The sequence below is a fragment of the Plodia interpunctella genome, chromosome 11 (assembly GCF_027563975.2).
Source record: "Plodia interpunctella isolate USDA-ARS_2022_Savannah chromosome 11, ilPloInte3.2, whole genome shotgun sequence".
NCBI classification, from domain to species: domain Eukaryota; kingdom Metazoa; phylum Arthropoda; class Insecta; order Lepidoptera; family Pyralidae; genus Plodia; species Plodia interpunctella.
Window position 1 is genome coordinate 10,356,719 of NC_071304.1, and position 18,469 is coordinate 10,375,187.

The 18,469-nt window shown below is 37.9% G+C and overlaps 2 protein-coding genes across 4 annotated transcripts in view; one reads left to right on the forward strand and one right to left on the reverse strand.

Annotated features, from left to right (window-relative positions):
- Window positions 1-13,374, forward strand: part of LOC128673669 (sodium-independent sulfate anion transporter-like) — a 42,250-nt gene extending 28,876 nt beyond the window's left edge. Inside the window, exons 5-14 of the mRNA XM_053751675.2 lie at window positions 4,844-4,971; window positions 6,608-6,700; window positions 9,264-9,447; window positions 9,914-10,078; window positions 10,466-10,653; window positions 10,959-11,073; window positions 11,370-11,515; window positions 12,059-12,223; window positions 12,665-12,854; window positions 13,220-13,374. Of these exons, the coding sequence (XP_053607650.1) occupies window positions 4,844-4,971; window positions 6,608-6,700; window positions 9,264-9,447; window positions 9,914-10,078; window positions 10,466-10,653; window positions 10,959-11,073; window positions 11,370-11,515; window positions 12,059-12,223; window positions 12,665-12,854; window positions 13,220-13,221 (1,376 nt within the window). The 3' untranslated portion in view covers window positions 13,222-13,374. The remainder of the gene's footprint in view (window positions 1-4,843; window positions 4,972-6,607; window positions 6,701-9,263; window positions 9,448-9,913; window positions 10,079-10,465; window positions 10,654-10,958; window positions 11,074-11,369; window positions 11,516-12,058; window positions 12,224-12,664; window positions 12,855-13,219) is intronic.
- A 2,322-nt stretch (window positions 13,375-15,696) lies between these two features.
- LOC128673418 (prominin-like protein) overlaps window positions 15,697-18,469 on the reverse strand; it is a 43,842-nt gene continuing 41,069 nt past the window's right edge. For all 3 annotated transcript variants that reach the window (XM_053751236.1, XM_053751234.1, XM_053751235.2), the window contains one exon: window positions 15,697-18,325. In XM_053751236.1, coding sequence (XP_053607211.1) covers window positions 18,313-18,325 — 13 coding nt within the window. In that variant the 3' untranslated portion in view covers window positions 15,697-18,312. The remainder of the gene's footprint in view (window positions 18,326-18,469) is intronic.

The window sequence follows — 18,469 nt, forward strand, 5'->3', positions numbered from 1 at the left end:
ATATTTTATTATTACAGCGTACGTGTGGTATGTGCCGATATCGTTATGGTAATGCATGAGTCAAAATGTGATTTCAAAATATCAAGTGGAACAATAATTTAAAATTTTGAATTTAGACTGAAAGAAATAAAAATCATGCCAGCTCGCTCGCGATATGACTAAAGAGGTCATAATGCGTGGCGTTACACCTTAAAGATTTTTACCCCGGCTCTCACCAATTCTATCAACTTTTTGACAACAGTCAGTATTCTTCTACGTATATTAGTCATAGATCCTGTACAGCACACCAGTTATTTACTTTATTCAATTTTCCCTCCTCCTTTTTCCTCCTCCCTTTTCCCACTTTTCTCTCATCTGAGCGTTTTCCCGGTTTCTTCCTCGGCCGTTGAACGTCGGAGCCCACGGATGGCATTTCCCTCTTGCTGTTAAGTTAACTATACTAAGTTTTGAATAAGTAAATACAACGTAACGACATTTTCCAATCAAACATCAATAATATGGTTAGCCCCTCGACACGCGCCTCTCCGATAATCAGCTGCAATACGTTCGTTCCTTCTCCAATCGCTTGTTACATCTGAGTGTAGGTAATGCTCGTGCGTCATTGCTTGTCCATTACCTAGCTAGGTCAACGATTACCGCACTTCGTGCCTGTTTTTTGGTTGTTAATGATCGACCTGCGGGAATCAATTAGCAGTTTACTCGATTTTGGTACTAGCTATTTACATTATCAGTAAATGGTTATTGACGTAATAACATTAGCCCAAAGGAATTAACTAACTTTGCAGTAATAACTGGTAGTTTGTAGCTTTGGTAACCAATATGACGTGAAAAAATGCCTGGGAAGGTTAATTTCTGAATAAATGATTTGATTTTGTTTTATAAAATTCTACCACTAATGTCACGTTTTATTCAAGTCGCCTAAAGATATCTGATACGATTTTTACGACTATCTTCCGACGCATCATGTTCTTGCGACTATTGTGTAGGTATTAAGTAATTACATTAAAACATGAAAATCTTTGTTTTTTTCTAATTCATTCATTACAATGTTACTTCTTTATCTACATACCAGAAATTAGGAATCATTGGACTGGTAACAACATTCACCAGAGCTTTCGTTTTCGCTGGCTAAACATTACAATGACATCAGTGTCTAGGAATATTTAAGTCTAGTTTTCTTGCTACGAAGTCTGTTTTAATTAAATAAATTGCATCTGAATGTACAGACAGCAGCTTAATTACATTCTAATAGATACATTAGCCATTTCCACAGTGACAATGATGCTAATCCAGTGGTTAAGAGTGTCCGCCGGTGATCGAATGGTCCCAGGTTCGAATCCTGCATTGCTATAGGCTATATTTTATCTCAAAATTCCCACGGGAGCGAAGCCCCTGGCAACATATATAAATTTCGAATGTGACAGTTGTCGCTTACACAGTAGGAAAATACATTCTGGGGAAGTGTGTGTTGTTTTCTTTCATTGTGGCTCCACCAAGCAACCGTATTCAACAAAAATCATTCCGCAAAAATTTTAGTACCTATAACAAAAACTATTTTATGTAGAATACTTTTTGCCATAAAAACACATATGTTATGTCAGGAGTTAGATTAGTTTTTTCTTCTCAATTCGTTTGATTTCGATGAAGCGTTACCTTCACTTTAATTAAATTAGAAAATCTAGAAAATACTGCCTTTTGTTATTACAATGAGTTAAAATACCTACTCTGATTTTATAAATTAATTATAATTTACATTCACAACAGAAATTATACTAAATAAAAATACTTTTCGTTATTGAACAAGTACACTAAACAACCTGTAAGGAGTTACTATTACGATGGAAATTAATAATATAATGACAATACATAATTGTCAAAAATCTCAAAATCCGAGCGCATTTCCGTCATTCATGTGTGAAGAGGAGCATTGTAATTCTCCTGTCGTAACATCCCATTGGCAGGACATAATGCATGTCTGTCTGTAGCATGTTGAATGTCGCACACAACGGTCCACAATGGGCGGTGACCCTTGATCGGTAGCTACGAAAAATCAATTCGTTTCATCATTGTTTCGCTGTTCTTTTCACGCATTCTTTGTGTTTTCATTAAATTAAGAATATGCCATGTGAATGTACTACAGTAGGTACTTTTCGATTTTGCTTTTCAATCATGCCGAAATACAGCAGTGGCCGAGCCAATGCAACGAGCACCGACCATTTAGCCAGGCTACGAGTAAATACAAATACTATTCCACAAAGCTCGAGTTAGGGTGAGTTGCACCAGTCAACTTTAAGTTGACTTTAACCTGCGCGCCGCTGACGTTTAGACAAAATTGCGTACTTAGCAATTTCTGTGCAGGCTAAAGTCAACGTCAAAGTTGACTGATGCAAACCACAGTTAGTGTTCAAAGCTGGGAATCACCGCTTTCGGAATGCAAATACAATCATATAAAACACATAGGAAAGTGAGTCACACTGCGATAAAACGCTATATTTCTAATAGTTGTGATAACAATACATACATACGACATGCCTGTCTTATTTCAAAATAACGTTTATTTGAATACACATTTGGTAGGTACATGCTTTGTTAGATGATCTCATTCCTCGTTATTTATGCGAAAAACTAGTTAAAATTAACACATTAACACGACGTTACACAATAAGTGAGGCAAGTTACAAACACAAACTTTGTTACTTCAAAGTTCATTCAATTATACATAGGTACCTACATGTACCCACAGTTAGGTCAAGTCTAAAATCCATTTACATAATTCGAACGTAGGTAAATAATAAACAAGATTAATGAGAGAATGTCGGCAGATTCTAAAGTTAACTTGGGAAATAAAGTTAAATAAATGTATTTATTAATAAATTTATTTATGACAAAAACGTGTAAGAGAGAGACTAAACGCCTGAGGCTATTTCTACCAGTCAACCATAAATTTCATTTCGAGTGTGTTAATTGCTAACACTATTGTCAAATTATATTCAATTTGTCAGTAATTACGTGGAGGGAGACCGAAGAGTGTAAGACCTTGACTTTGGCCATCTCATGTTCTCGGAATGCGATCTAGAATCATGTCCAATGTCACGGATCTTGAACTAATTGTTACCTGACAGAGAAACGAGATAATCGGTCTGCGGGATGATTACTACAATTAGATCGTCCGTGTTCCACCCAGAAATCGACTCTAAATTTTAATTCCAATTAATTATTTTTAAAGGAATCTAAAGATAGTGAAAATTCGTTTTTAATGAATGTTTCTGCTCTTGTAAGTAATAATCTTTTACCATTACTTAGACAATGCCATCAATTCCAGCTTTTTTTTTCTTTTGCAATCTGGCTGGTGGTTTCATTCTTCTACATATATTATTCATTAATTTGTTGATTATTAATTTAGCACGAAAAAGTGGAAATAATTATGATTCTTTGTAATTTTGCTAGTATCAAAAATATGGGCATTTTAGGAATATTCCTCTGAAATAAACAATATATAGGATGCAAATATCCACCGAATACCTACTCATTTGCTTCTGCTTCCGACCTTGTAGCCTAATAATACCGATGGATACACACTGGAGGTTCCGGGTTCGATCGGAAAATAATCTTTATCAAATTGGCCTGGGTCTTAAACTATGTACAAAACACAAATAATTGAATACAATAGATACCTTAAAACCGGAAATAACCATCTAATTCAAGCAATCAGAGAACACGATAGAGCAAAAGATAAATATTCTATAGAGAAAGAGTCAAAAGAATTTAAAAAAGAGCTAGGACTACAAGGAGACGAACAATACACAGATAAAGAAATAAAAGCGGCTATTATTAGAAACAGAATTAATATAATATATTACAATCTAAACCCTTACATGGACAATTATATAAAACCGTATTAGAAAAAGAAAATATAGATAAAGAGACTTCATTTAAATGGCTCAAGAAGCAACCGGTATCCCCCATTCTTGAATCATCAATATACGCTATACAAGATCAAGCAGTAGTCACGCGACAACATGAAAGAGATGTACTCAAGAGACCCGTAGATGGTAAGTGCAGGGTATGCGGATCGAAAGACGAAACTGCACAGCACGTAGTAGCAGGTTGTGAGAAGCTAGCCGGCACTCACTACACCAAGAGACATAACAACCTTGTACAATATGTCCATTGGACAATACTGAAAAAACACGGTTTCGAATGTGACAAACTATGGTGGAAAGAACATCTACTGCAACCATAAGTAAAAGAAAACGACACTGCAAAAGTCTTGTGGGAAATGCCCATCCAAACTGACATCACTGTAACACACAATAGACCAGATATAGTATACATTAATAAGTTAACTAACCAAATATATCTCATTGACATTACCGTACCATCTGACTATAATATTGGAACCAAGGAAATTGAAAAACTTAGTAAATATCATTTATTACAAAAAGAAATAACCAGATTATGGAAAATGCCCACCCAAGTAATACCAACAGTAATAGGAACAACAGGTATAATAGCGAAAAGTTTACAAAGATATTGCAATTCCCTTGACTCCAAAATAGACATAAATATACTTCAGAAGCAGGCTGCAATTCACACCTCAATTATTATATCCAAAGTTCTGGGGAATAACGTTTATATAGAAGGGATCCCTGATATTCCCTCTCCTTGAGGGTCTCAAGGCGGGTTATCAGGCAAATAAAACCGACTTTAAGTTGAGACGAAAGCGTTTTCAACCATAAATAATATGTTTGAATTATTATCCTGTACGAGTCTCGAACTTACTTTGGAGCTAAGCTAACATAATCTGTGTGATTTGTCCCTATATATTTATTTATTATTCCAGGTTTCCTGATAGACTTTATCAGCGGGCCAGTGTCAGTAGGGTTCACGTCAGCCGCCGCCATCATCATCGCAACCACGCAGGTCAAGGACATCCTGGGGCTCAGCTTCCCTGGCGGCAAGTTTTTGCAGGTCAGTTGTTTATTCCATCTGACTTAAGTAGTACACGATATATGTATAATATAGTTTTAAAAGTTGATACTTAAGTATAGTTTAAAAAGTTACCTACACTTATGATTTTCACGTGCTTAATTGTGGAGTATACACACTTGAAAACTATCTATGGCAATATTTAATGTCGCCTTATTTCATTCCATCAATCCATGAACTGTAAAAGCATACATAATTCCATTCGTCGCACATTGATTACCCTCTGCGTCAGCCACGTGCACTCCAATAATTTCTATGGTTTTCGTCCAGTCACGATTCCGCACACGTGGCTTTAACTTGGTACCTTTAAATGTTAGATTCTTGTACCAGATACCAGTTATCTGCTCATCATTTTGTTCCAAGAACCACCGGAACAACATCTCATCTGTCAGATGTCCACGCCCTGACGTTTATCTCACTAACCATAAGTTAGATTCTAAGTATGTAACAGAAAATGATAGTGTGTCAGTCATGTTAACTGTATAGTTTACTCAATTAGGTGTTGTGGAAAATTTAATGTTTCCTCGGAATATTTTATGGCATAGATTATAATATGTTTTTTAGACATTCTTACCAAGATATATGGTAGCTCGAATCGCCATAGGAAGGTTTAGGGTAGATGTGTCCAGGTACTGGGGTATTATGTAATCTGTGGTCCAGGTAATAAAATGTAATTTTTATAAAATGTATGTTATGTTGCCTTATCATATTTTTTTAGGTTCGACTCTACTGGTAGTTATTACGGTACGGCTCCTTCTATCCTGGGGTTCTTACTCACATAGTTGTTAAAAGACCAGCTTTCAGATTTATTGTGCTGATAAGAAATTGGTGCTTGCTTCATTTTACTAGGTCAACGGGAAGTTCGCATTACATACCAACGACGTAAATGGTCATAACTTTCAATCTCGTTGACTTAATAAATAATAATAAATAAATAAATAAAATAAATAAATATAAAAAAATTTTGATCATGGAATTAGTAGGTACTCCGTACTTACTAAATCCGTGTTTTTGGTACAGTCAAAAAAGACCACACGTTGACACATCTCGTATTTAGTTAATATAAATTTAAACTTGATGTCTATAAGTGTTCTTCAGAAAAAGGGTCTAAAAATTGACAGAGTTCCATTTATACCTTTTGAAGTACGGAACCCTAAAATTAAGTAAACATTTTAAAAGGCTATTATCAAACCCCCGAATTGCAAGCAGTCCAGTTAGTGAGACCGGGCGGCCGCCGGCGAAGGCCGATAGAAAGTGAGCCGCAAGAACTGTCGTAAAAACCATCATCATCGCAAAAACTGAGCGCGATTCAATGCTAGGCCAATAAGTGGCACATTATTGTGGTTTGGTAATTAATTTTTGATTCTTCCAAATGTTTGTGTTTGGTAAAATCTTTTTGTTGGCGAGAAATATCAGTATAGTAGCAGGATCCTGTTATATTGGTAATGAATCACACGAGTCCAAAAGAGACTAGAGAAGAGAAGGCTTTGTGTCCATTCGTAGCATCCGTACATCGATTTAGAGTGGTCCTATTCCACTATCATCATAGATTTGGAGTGGCGGGACCACACGCCACTGTACACCACCATCGGTAACTCTTCGACCTGATTGTCCGCAGGTGTGGACGGGCATGTACGAGCACATCGGCGAGACTCGACTCTGGGACACCGTGCTCGGGATCTCCTGCATCGTGGTGCTGCTACTCCTCAGGGTCAGTCCATTTATTAGCTAATATACTGGGTGTATCAAACGCAATACCTCCTAAAGACTACTTGGGTACATCAAAACAAGCAACTTTTATTCTACAACTTTTCGTGATGCGTATTTTTTTTATATATAAAAAAATCTATCTTATTTGCGATTCTACACATCTTAACTCTATGTAATAGACAAGCAACACGAGGCAGTAACATAACAGTAGCGTTTTGTAGCGGAATCGTTTTATAGAAACGACATTAAAACTTTTTAAAAAAATGTATTCTTATTACGTTTAGACATAAGTCGTAGAACAAAAGATGTTAGACTCTATGTACCTTATGCGCCTTTGGAAGGTTATGCGTTAAATAGCAGTAACCCTGTATAATTGACAACACTCAACACCCTCTGTCGCGTCTGTCTATATGACTTGTGTACGCTCTCCACCAAAAACAGTGTGATTCCAGAGCAAGGTTCAGGTGTATCATTTATAACGATTTTACCAGAGCAAAGCCGGGACGGGCCGCTAGTACAATGTGAAAACGAAATATTAGGTAGGCTTTGCTCTAGCTGTGGATTCAAGTGGAATGAAAAGGAATTTCGGGATAAAATTACCCTTAATGTTATTCCAGGTCTTATTTTTAACCGTGTGTATCGATATACAAAACAATTCCTTGTAAAATAATTTATTACATTTCATAATTCACGTGCAGTCACTCGCGTGCCACTTACGGAGAGCGCCTCGTGCTCTCAATGAATGCAATCCATTAGGAAATTCTATCACTTTGTTTAATCCAATAATTAATAATTAAGTAACAGCCCAGTAAAACTGTTAAAGTGAGTGACAGTAAGTAATGACCATGAAAACTTTTTAGTTAGCATACATTTATCCTGCTAAAACTGGTTAACTGTCAGTTTAGAACTTAATTTCTTTCTGAATATGGGTCAAAAAAGGTTATGATGGTTAGTAGAGACTGCTTTGCAGAAAAAGCGTCGATCATGTGATTCAACTTTCGTCCATATAGGCATGTAATAGAATCGACTAAACTTTAGATCACCTCTGTGACGTAGAAGGTACATGAGTTCGAACCCTAGCGCAAATATTTTTACTTGTTTCCACGGATGTTTGTCTGCGAACTGCGTTTTTGCGTCTGCATACAAGATGTAGCCATGGTATATTGTCCATTTAAAACCTTCATCATATCTTGCCTCATCTACTATGGAATAATCACGACAGAAACATTAGTAACAATTGCAAACACAGGTGTTATGCACTTCCTCAGATGGCAGATAGTATTCTCTCGAGTATAATTTGCATTTCCTATAGAACGTTATCAAAGTGTTTATAGTCGTGACCATACGAAGTATTTATCTGTCATCTTGATGTGACTTCCGGAAAACTTGATGGAAAATGGTGTATTTTTAATGTTTATCATTACATTTGCTATAGTCCTATGTGTTTCAAAATTAACGTTAGGTATCTCCAACAAATCATTGTATAACAGAAGCTGAGCCATGCTTTTATTATTAGTAAGTTATTACTAAATTAAGTGTTATCTTGTAATATGTGTAAAATGTAATTAGTATGGTAATCAAGTGATTTATTATTAACTATCATTAGTATCCCATAAAAGTCTCGAAGTTTGGTGCTAACTCACTTTCTTTATATGACCTTTCTACATCAAAATAAATATAATAAATGTACCTGAGTACATCATCTCGACGCCTGTCCCTAGACATGTATATGTTTACCAACAAAGTTGTTGAATATTAACTAATGCGTTATAAGCTCGAATATACGAGTACTGTAGCTGAATCTCAAAAATGCTGATTAATTTTAAGCTGCTTCGTGCATATATAATCCATATCTGCGTAGGAACCCGACAGAATTGTCCTCATTTAGTGTCGTAGGCGTAATTCATAACTGTACTTACAATGGTTTCTTTTATAACTCATTTTAACACTAATATCCACATAATACTCGTATACTTATTGTGCACGACTGTTGTGCTTATTTCAGTCTTGAGATCAAGAATAGTTATGAAGTAATCAACAGGTGGGAACATTATTTATTTGTTATCAATTAACATAAAAATAAGCAATGCGTCACTTCGAGCATTCAACCGAGTTATTATAATATATAAAAAAACTTTTGAAACAAATGCATCTGCTAAATCTGTTTTATGTTGCATTCATACAATAAACAGCGTGTCAAAAGGGCCATCGAATGCGTCAGGGTTCGATCACATTAGCGTCAATGTTAATTCTTCTTTGCCACTTCTTCTTTCCTGCATTACTAAGTATGTCCGTTACGACACGTCAGTTTCCATTTTACTCAAATGCGGACCCTGTGCTCCGTTTCGTAGCTGTGTACGCAACCGTGTCACCCAACGCTTTGTTCCCTGGTCTTTTGGTTGATCAACAGGTATACCTACTTACCTACTACTTAGTACAAATATTGAATAGCAGTAGTTTGGTGGGTATTTCCTAGTGGAACTACTGTTAATGATTCCACTCACTCGTATTCAAATTTCACATGAAGTAACGAAGATGCCAACCAAAATGCGTTTTTATTCCAGAAAGTGAAAGACATAAATGTCCGCAGCAAGGAGGACTCTGTCTCCGGCCAACGCTGCTGGCGCGACGTGGCTGCGCACGCGCTGTGGTTCCTGTCCACCACCCGTAACATCACCGTGGTGCTGGTGTGCGCAGCGCTAGCTTACTACTTTGACACGCAGCAGCAGGCGCCCTTCGTGCTCACAGGTAACAGATCTTGACAGTGGCTAGAGTCCTCACGAATTTGTACGCCAAAGTCGACTCGTTGTAAGGAAGATTATGGTCACAGAGGATATCATAATTAGCTATAGTCTCCCAATCCCAATAGTGTAATTAAGTCGACACGAAAAAGAATAGAGTCAGAAATGAATATATTCATGTATTCTTGCTTTTCTTTTTTTATATATTGTTGAAGTAATTAGATTTCAGTCTAAATTTTTTCGCACCATTTTTAAACTACTCTCGTCATTAATAGCGAAGACCTGTTATTGGTAACGTTTTATTTAATCCAATTTTTATAGTGTTAAATAATTACCTACTGTAAGGTTTTCCGTAAAATAACTAAATAAATAAATATTTCTAGCGGTAGGTATTCGAACCCATTAAAACTCTAACTATAAACATAGAATACTTGAATAGCGATAGCAATAGAGAGTTCAACAATTGGCTCCAGGCAATGTAAAGGCCGGGCTGCCGCAACTAGCGCCGCCGCCGCTGTCGGCCACCGTCGGGAACCACACCTACACCTTCATGGAGATGACCTCCACGCTCGGCTCCGCCATCTTCGTGGTGCCACTGCTGTCTATCCTGGAGAACATTGCCCTCGCTAAAGTGTTTTGTAAGTGTATCTATAATTTGTAGTGACGAAATGTCTATGTATGTCCTCCTCCTGCACATAGTAGAGGATATCGATGAGGCAAATGCCAATTAAAATGGCTGCTGTAGTCAAAAACTGTATATACATACCAACTGTACATACCACTTCTTGAGAGACCTCAAAGAAATTACGATTTATGTACTGCATTTGTAAACAATATGATAAAAATGACGCCGTTGCTTATAAGATAATCGGTGTTGTTCATACAAAGAAAAAGTACCTACTTTAAATATGGGAGTAGGTAACTTTAAATAGATAATAAATAAGGTAACTTACTGAGTCTAATAATAATCCGAAAGCGAATCCAAAGATATTGACGAGACATATTAAGTTCGTTCTTCATTTCAGCTGAGGGCAAATACGTGGACGCGACTCAAGAAATGCTGGCGCTAGGGGTGTGCAACATCGCGTCTTCACTAGTGGATTCCATGCCGGTGTCAGGTGCCTTGTCCCGCGGTGCTGTGAACCACGCGTCAGGAGTGGCCACCACGGCTGGTGGGCTTTATACCGGAGCTCTGGTACTACTGTCGCTGCAGGTATGTCCTATCCATCAATCATGCTGTTACAAGTGTTCCGGTCTTTTTTGCAATGTGCCATTTTTTCTAAGTCCACAGAAAGACCGCTAAGAGGAATCCGGCTATAACTTGATAAATGAAAGAAAAATAAAGAATATTGAAAGTAAATATGAGAAACTTGTTAATATGATGCTAATATTGGACACAAACACGTACGAGAAAAAACAGAATATGTATAAAATCTGATTCTTGTTTCACCTAAAAGCCTTTGTAATAATAATAAAGAATTGAATTGAGAAGTTTTCTAACGGTTAATATTATTACAGTACTTCACGCCGTACTTCTTCTACATCCCGAAGGCGTCGCTGGCGGCAGTCATCATCGCAGCAGTCGTATTCATGATGGAGTTGCACGTCTTCAAACCTATCTGGAGGACTAAGAGTACGTCTAACATTTACTAACTAATACTGCGTATTTTCCTTGATAAGGAGCTCTATGACAGACGATATTATCGCTGACCAATTATTGCTGGATCTACCTAAAGATAGACTTCAATCTGTTGTCAGTTCTTATCTCGTCAATATGTGATGATGATGATGATAATATCAAAGGTTCACTATCAATGAACGCCATCTTGTCTGGTGGTAGTAGTGCGGCATAAGTGTGACGTTTAGTCTTTCTTTTTTGTGTCAACCTGAAGAAAGGCCATGGGATAAAGACGTGTGAATGTATTCCAGAACTGGACATAATTCCGGCGGTGGTGACGTTCGGCGCGTGCCTGCTGACGCGGCTGGAGCTCGGCATTGTGATCGGGATCGCCGTCAACCTGCTGTTCTTACTGTATGCCTCCGCCAGGCCCTGCGTCAAGGTCACCGAGGCAGTGGTACGTTGACGATCTGTTCGTAATGGTATAAATTAGACTAACGCACGGCTTTTCCCAATCATTAAGCGAATATGCTGAATAGACATCAAAGCGCTCTTATGATTTCAAATGGTTTTGCAAGCATATAAAGTTCTAGTACTTATTTTGGTATGGTTTGGCCTACAATAGGACCATTCCACATACTTCCATGGATGTTGAACGAGGCGTTTAACAAAGAACAAAACCTTGATAGCTGACAAGCAATAGCATTCCCAAGGAAGGTTGACGACTGACAGTGCGATCGGCTGTAAAAATTAGTGATTCTTCAAATTCTTATTTATATTATATAGGCTGCGGGAACCACTTCCCATCGTGACTGTTTCTTTGCTTAGTGAGTAGATAGTATAAAATTAACGCTTAGCGTTATAGTTTCGAATGCAACTGGGAAAACAAGAAGATGAAAAAGAGGTAGGCTCACGAGCTTCAAGATTCGAACATATTTTTTTTTCTTTTATTTATGTTTCGACATGAATCGATTGAAAGTGTACACGTATCTGTTGGCAGTCGTCAGACGGCATCGCGTACCTGGTGGCGACGGTGGACCGCGCGCTGGCGTTCCCGTCGGCGGAGTTTGTGCGACGCGCGCTGCGCAAGGCGGCCGACCGCCAACACAAGCCGCTCGTCATCGACGCCACGCACGTGCAGGCTGCCGACTTCACCGCCGCTAAGGTAATACTCTTTATTGCGACAGAGAGATATACAAAAGAAATAAAAACTAAATTAAAAAGATACAAAAACTTAAAGATATAAGAAACTTATATCCCCTATCGTCGTTAATAAAAATCAACCAGTCAACCTTTGACTACAAAAGCGTGTGCTCAAAGACAAGCTTTTTGTCGTCAGAGAATTCTTATTGCATTCAATTTGTGATATCATGTCCGTACAAGTAGGATCTCCTTACCTACTTGTACGTCTCGTCGAAACCAAACCTGTGAGCTCCATTTATTCATACTAATATTACAAATGGCTATCTGTCACGCTTTCACGGCTAAGCCGCTGGGCTAATATTGATGAAATAGATAAAGTTAGTTTAGACCCGGGGTCAAACAAAGGTGAAGGCGGAGCTGCGGCCAACAACTAATAATGTATACCGTTTTTAAACCGTTGCAGGGCATCAAATCCCTGATTGAAGACTTCCACGCGCGCGGTCAACCGCTGATTTTCTACAACGTGAAGCCTTCGCTAGCAGACGTGATCCAGGGAGTGAGACCCCGGGAATTCCTGCACTGCAGCTCCAGGGCCGACCTGGAGGTGCTCCTGCGGCATTCCTACCAGCGACACAAGCTGCCTACCATCATGTGTCAGTACCGTCAATTTATATTTTGCTGAGTTGCCATTACATTTTTATCTACTTCTTTTAATTATTAGCGAAAACTAAAAAAGTAATCGATGCAGATGCTTTGCAGCACTACACAAAGGTAGTAGTGTAGTCACAATCTTACACATGGAATTTTGTGGCCATTGTTATTGGTTTTGTTTGACTGATAAAATGCTTCACCTAGTGCTGCATAATTTGATTACCTTTCTTCAACAGATTTCTTTTTTGTTACCGAAACACTCCTAAAAACTTTCAAAGTTACAGGTTTCAGTAATCACCTCTCGTTCTGTGCATCAATATCTTGCTGTGTTAGTCTTGTACTAAAATATATGTCCTTGTTTCCACAGAGCGCGGCGCCGCGCGGACAGCGGCAATGAGGACAGTATTTATTGCTTGTATATATGTATCGGACAGACGGACGTATCGTAATATTATTTATATCTAGAATAACTAGCTTTATAGGTTGTGTGAGTTGAGAAAATAAAGTGTTGAGTAATTGTTTTGGGTTTGTTTTTTTTTTGTCAACTTTACTGAGTGGCAACATCTACAGCTGCTCATTATAACATCATTTTCATCAAATTCAAATCATTTATTCAGAAATTACACTTTCACAGGCACTTTTTCTGGTCATTTTTATATTTATAGTTATTTCTCACAAGCTACAAACTACTGGCATTTCGGAACGACCACTGCTAAGAAATGCCGAAAGAATCTCATTTGAACAGTGTTGGTCCCTATCATGCCAGATCGGCTTACCATTATTGTTTCTTAGATTGTTTTTTTTTTTCTAATCAATACATATAATAAAATTGAAGAAAGGTCAAATTTGTACATTGGATTTTTTTTTTCAATTCTTCATGGAATATACTTAGTTACTGATATAGATGACGAAAATATAGTTTGGGAAATTTTTATCTGCCTTTCTGTCTGAAGCGCATCACTCGAAATGTACTGGACCGATTTGCTTGAAATTTGGTATGTAGATACCTTATATACCGGGTTAACATCTTAGATACATTTCATCCCGGTAAATGGTCAGGTTCCCGTAGGATAATTGAAAAACTATGAATCAAAAATGCCTCAGAATCCCGGGTTAACATCTTATAGACATTACATCCCGGAAAATGAGGAAGGTCCTGTAGGAAAATTAGATACATTTCATCCCGGTAAATGATCAGGTTCCCGTAGGATAATTGAAAACTAATTATGAATCAAAAATTCCTCAGAATCCCGGGTTAACATCTTATAGATATTTCATCCCGGAAAATGAGGGTCCTGTAAGAAAATTAAAATAACAATCCACGGAGCCGATTTACTTTAAAATTTTGTAGAGAGGTGTAAACAGAATATAAACAAATTGTTATTATTCTGTTTACATATATAAACAAATCGATTAAAGTCTGACTGATAGATATAATGGGCGCAGTATGTATCAGTATAAAACTCTTCTGTTACTGAGTGACTGACTGGCTGACTGACTGACTGGCTGACTGACTGACTGACTGACAGACAACATACACCCGAAACAGGTGTATGTTGTGCCGCCCAGCAGGGCGGGAAGCTGAGATTTGGTATGTAGGTGAGCACTAAGAGAGGATTTTTGGAAATTCTACTCCGAAGGGGGTGAAAGGGGTGAAATCTGTAAATATGAAAGTTCTACACCGTTGAAGTTAGTGACTTGAAAATTTGGATTTTGGTTATTTACAACAAAGTAATGAATACGTGTTTCAGATTTTTCTGAAAATTAACCCTCTACCCCTTCATAAGGGGGGTGAAAGATTGTATGGGATTTAATACAATTTTCAAGATAAAAAGCAGAAAATTGGCACACTTACTTTTTGTAGCAAATAACAGTAATAGTAAATACCAAAAATGTTTTTACGTTTGTGGTTAATAAAAAACCGGGACGTAAAACGTCATGGAAAATGGGACGGCATGCGTTGCAGAAAGCGGGAGTGGGAGTAGGAGCGGGAAATGGGAAGAAGACACGCAGTGGGAAACAGGACGGGACACATTGTAAGACATGATGGCACAATATGTAGGAAACGGTACGGGATATCTACTTTACATTACATAGCAGGAAGCGATATTGAACAAGTTTGCGGGACGAGACACGCAGCGGGAAACAGAAAATTGAACTAAAGATGTGTTTACCAGACTTACAGAGTACGCGATAAAATTTCTGAGATTTTGCTATGAAATTCACGCGGGCGAAGCCGGGGCAAAAGCTAGTAATATATAAAAGTACATAATGTACATAGTCAAAAGGTATATCAAAACAGGTTATGATTGTGATCCGAGTGCTGATTATAATATATATATCGATGTGAAACAATTAACTTACATAAAAATATATGAAAAACGAGATGACCAGTTCCCTCTGGCAGCACCCGTTCACGAGTTGACGCATGGGACAGCCATCGCGTAGCTCAACCATAATAGAGGGAACCTCACGACCCGGCCCACGACGTTACCACCAGATTGACCATTTGAGTGAGCATGACACACTCGATTCCCATCGGTAGATGGGGCCAAAAATATCGAAATCGAAGGCCACATTAAGTTATATGTGGCGTGCTTATTGGTGGAACTGAGATTAAATAGAAGTTACCTATGAAAAGAATCTCCAGTTTATAACCCTTTCCCTTGATTGACTTTCACAAACTGCGCCAGAGAAGTAGCTGGCTAGGTTGAGAGACCGCCAGACAGCTAAACGTGCCTACTTATGTCCACCATTATATATTATTAAGCAAACTTTCAGCCCATCTGATGGGCAGTGGTCACCGCAGCCTATTACTATAGGAAAACAAAATAAAAAGTCATGTTAGAGATAATCAATTGTGTATTTACTTGATCGCCGGCATTCAATGCGCTGACTGAGCCTATCGCGCACACGCATACAAAACTTTTTGGTTATACTACTTACACTAAGATAGACTGGAATAAAGTTACAAGTACTTAGACTACGCACGCCAGGCTAACCTAGCACCTTTCACTCCGCGATTTGAGCACGATAAATTCATAAATTTTAACTAAATACAATAAAGGTTCTACGGAAAAGTGAGCTCGGTGGTTCTGTGAGCTCGACGTCGAGTGGACCGCTTTTTGACACTTTTTGGCAGTAGGTTTTGGGAACAATAATTTATTTATCCACCAAAGCAGTTTTCAAACTTAATTGTTTACTAAAAATGGTATGAAAACATTTTTTCTTGAGGAGTAACGTTGTTTTTTTGAACAGTAGATACATTTGAAACAAGATATACTCAACACTCTTTGTTATTATTAGTACAGTCTATGGATATAGACCGTTGAAAAAAATCTTTGCTAAATTTACTAAATTGTTTAGAAATCATTCCAAATTAAAAACTCTGCTTTGGGGACTTACAAAACATTTGTATCAAAACATCTTCAACGTAAATACAGACGGCGGCCACACTACGGCACCTAGAGGAAGACGGGCAGCGCATTCGTCGAGAGATCAGTGCCTGCCATGATCGCACAACATTCAGTCATTCGCCGACCCAGTAAGGTCGCTTTGTTTCACAATACCAGCACACAAACAAAACTATCAATTAAAGGGTTTTTAGCTCGCGGCAGCTGGCTCTTGAGACGTAAAAAGCTGTTAATTTGGACAACAGTAGCCTAATTTTAGTTGTTTTTACTCAAGATGATGTCCTTATCTCAAACGCCCTCTGGCGGCAGATAAAAACCCGAATCGTTACGAACGGTTACATCACATAAACGGCACGAAATTATGAAACGACCAAAACCAAATCGGCGAATCTCATGGCAGGCTTCACACTAGGCGGCGAGCGGCGCGCGGAATGTTGAGACAAAGGCAAAACGACGACACTAGCGCCACCGCTGAGATTCGCAACCACAATACATTCAAAACACTAACTACTACATATGACACTAAAATAAAAGTTTGCACTTCCCTCGAGTCAAAAGTTAAAATAATCGAGTAATAATCTAAGCTAATATAACGATGGTTCGCTAATAGAGTATTGGTTTGGCATACATCACGTGCGGACGTTGCGTTGCGCAAGACGCCGCAACTAAATTCTATAAATATAAATGCATTGAAATCTCGCTTACGTGATGTGTGAGTGAATAAACTCCTCCATTACATAATCTTCTAATACTGCCTCCATACTAGTATATAAATCGAAGAGACAGAATACGATATACTTAGCACATAGACACTAAAGGATTCACGGGTACTACAAAGTTCTGACCACCAAAAAAAAACTTATCATAAGTCGGTAAACAAGTAATAATATTTCGACTCTTCGCTAAATATTTAAATAAAAAAATTTGCATTAAACTTAAAATTCATAAATTTCATATAAAATTACACCCAACATTATTTGTTAGTCTCAGCTCTTGATACCCATTCGAGACTCGAATCCTCTTAATAATTATATGCTAACAAAATGGAATCCCGATATCGATATCAACAAACGTTTAACAAACGTATAAAATTGAAATCATTAAAGCCAACAATTCAACTAATCTTGAGCCGAGAGCGGATAAACAGAGACATACAAACACAGACAGTCGACATATGGCAGTTACCGTGGCCTGACTATTTACATATAGACTAACTTATAATATTCGTAGTATACTACATATAGAGGTTGTGACGCAGATCGTCACTTTCACTAAATGTCCTGTAAAAATCAATTGTCACAACTACTTGGCAAAACTACTTTTTTGTTTTTACTTAATGCAAAGATATATCCTGTATTTTTTTGGGAAATAAAACATAAAGTGACATTCTGCGCTACAACTCACATAGACGGTAAAGTAGACGATCACAGCGACACTGACGCCCTCTATGTAAAACTGAGGGCACCAATCGCCGCGCGGAGCCGCGAGAATCTAATGTGTGAGTAAAGTGAATTTGGTATTGTCTATGGACTTAGAGGCGGACGTTTGAATTCCTTTAGCAATACGTTTCAGACTAAATCTTACATAATTAGAATGGGTCCTATATGACATTATACGTAGTAATGGACACACCTCTAACACTGACTACATTGAAATATTGGTTACCGTACTTAATTATATCGTAATGTGCTATGAATGTTCACAAGTATTTTTAATGATCCCGACGTCTTATATAACACAATCGAGAATATTAAGAACTTTTAAATTCTAGAATTACGTCAGTTTCATTATATTAAAATGTTTATTAAACTAACTTAGGCCCTCGCCGCTCCGCGCAAGCGCGCGTATGTTTCCGACGCGCCATTCCAAACGATACACAAAATATATTCGCACTCTGACCTACAATACGATATCGTTACTATATTATAGGTTGCCTGAAGTTTCCAGCGCTGTTGCGCAACAAGTTGCGCGTCATGTTGCGCGCAAAGTTGCGGGGCGGCCTTATCAATACTTCACCAAGTCTTCGTCTAGCTCCGTGAGCGCCAGTTTACTGTCTATCACTGAAAATAAAATAAATTACTTGAGAAATAAGTAATTGTATAAAGCTTATAAATTCTAAAATAAATCTAGACAAAAATAAGTTGAAATTAAAAACTAACTCGCTGTCCCTCATCCTCCCCTTGTCGCTTCATACAACATGCACA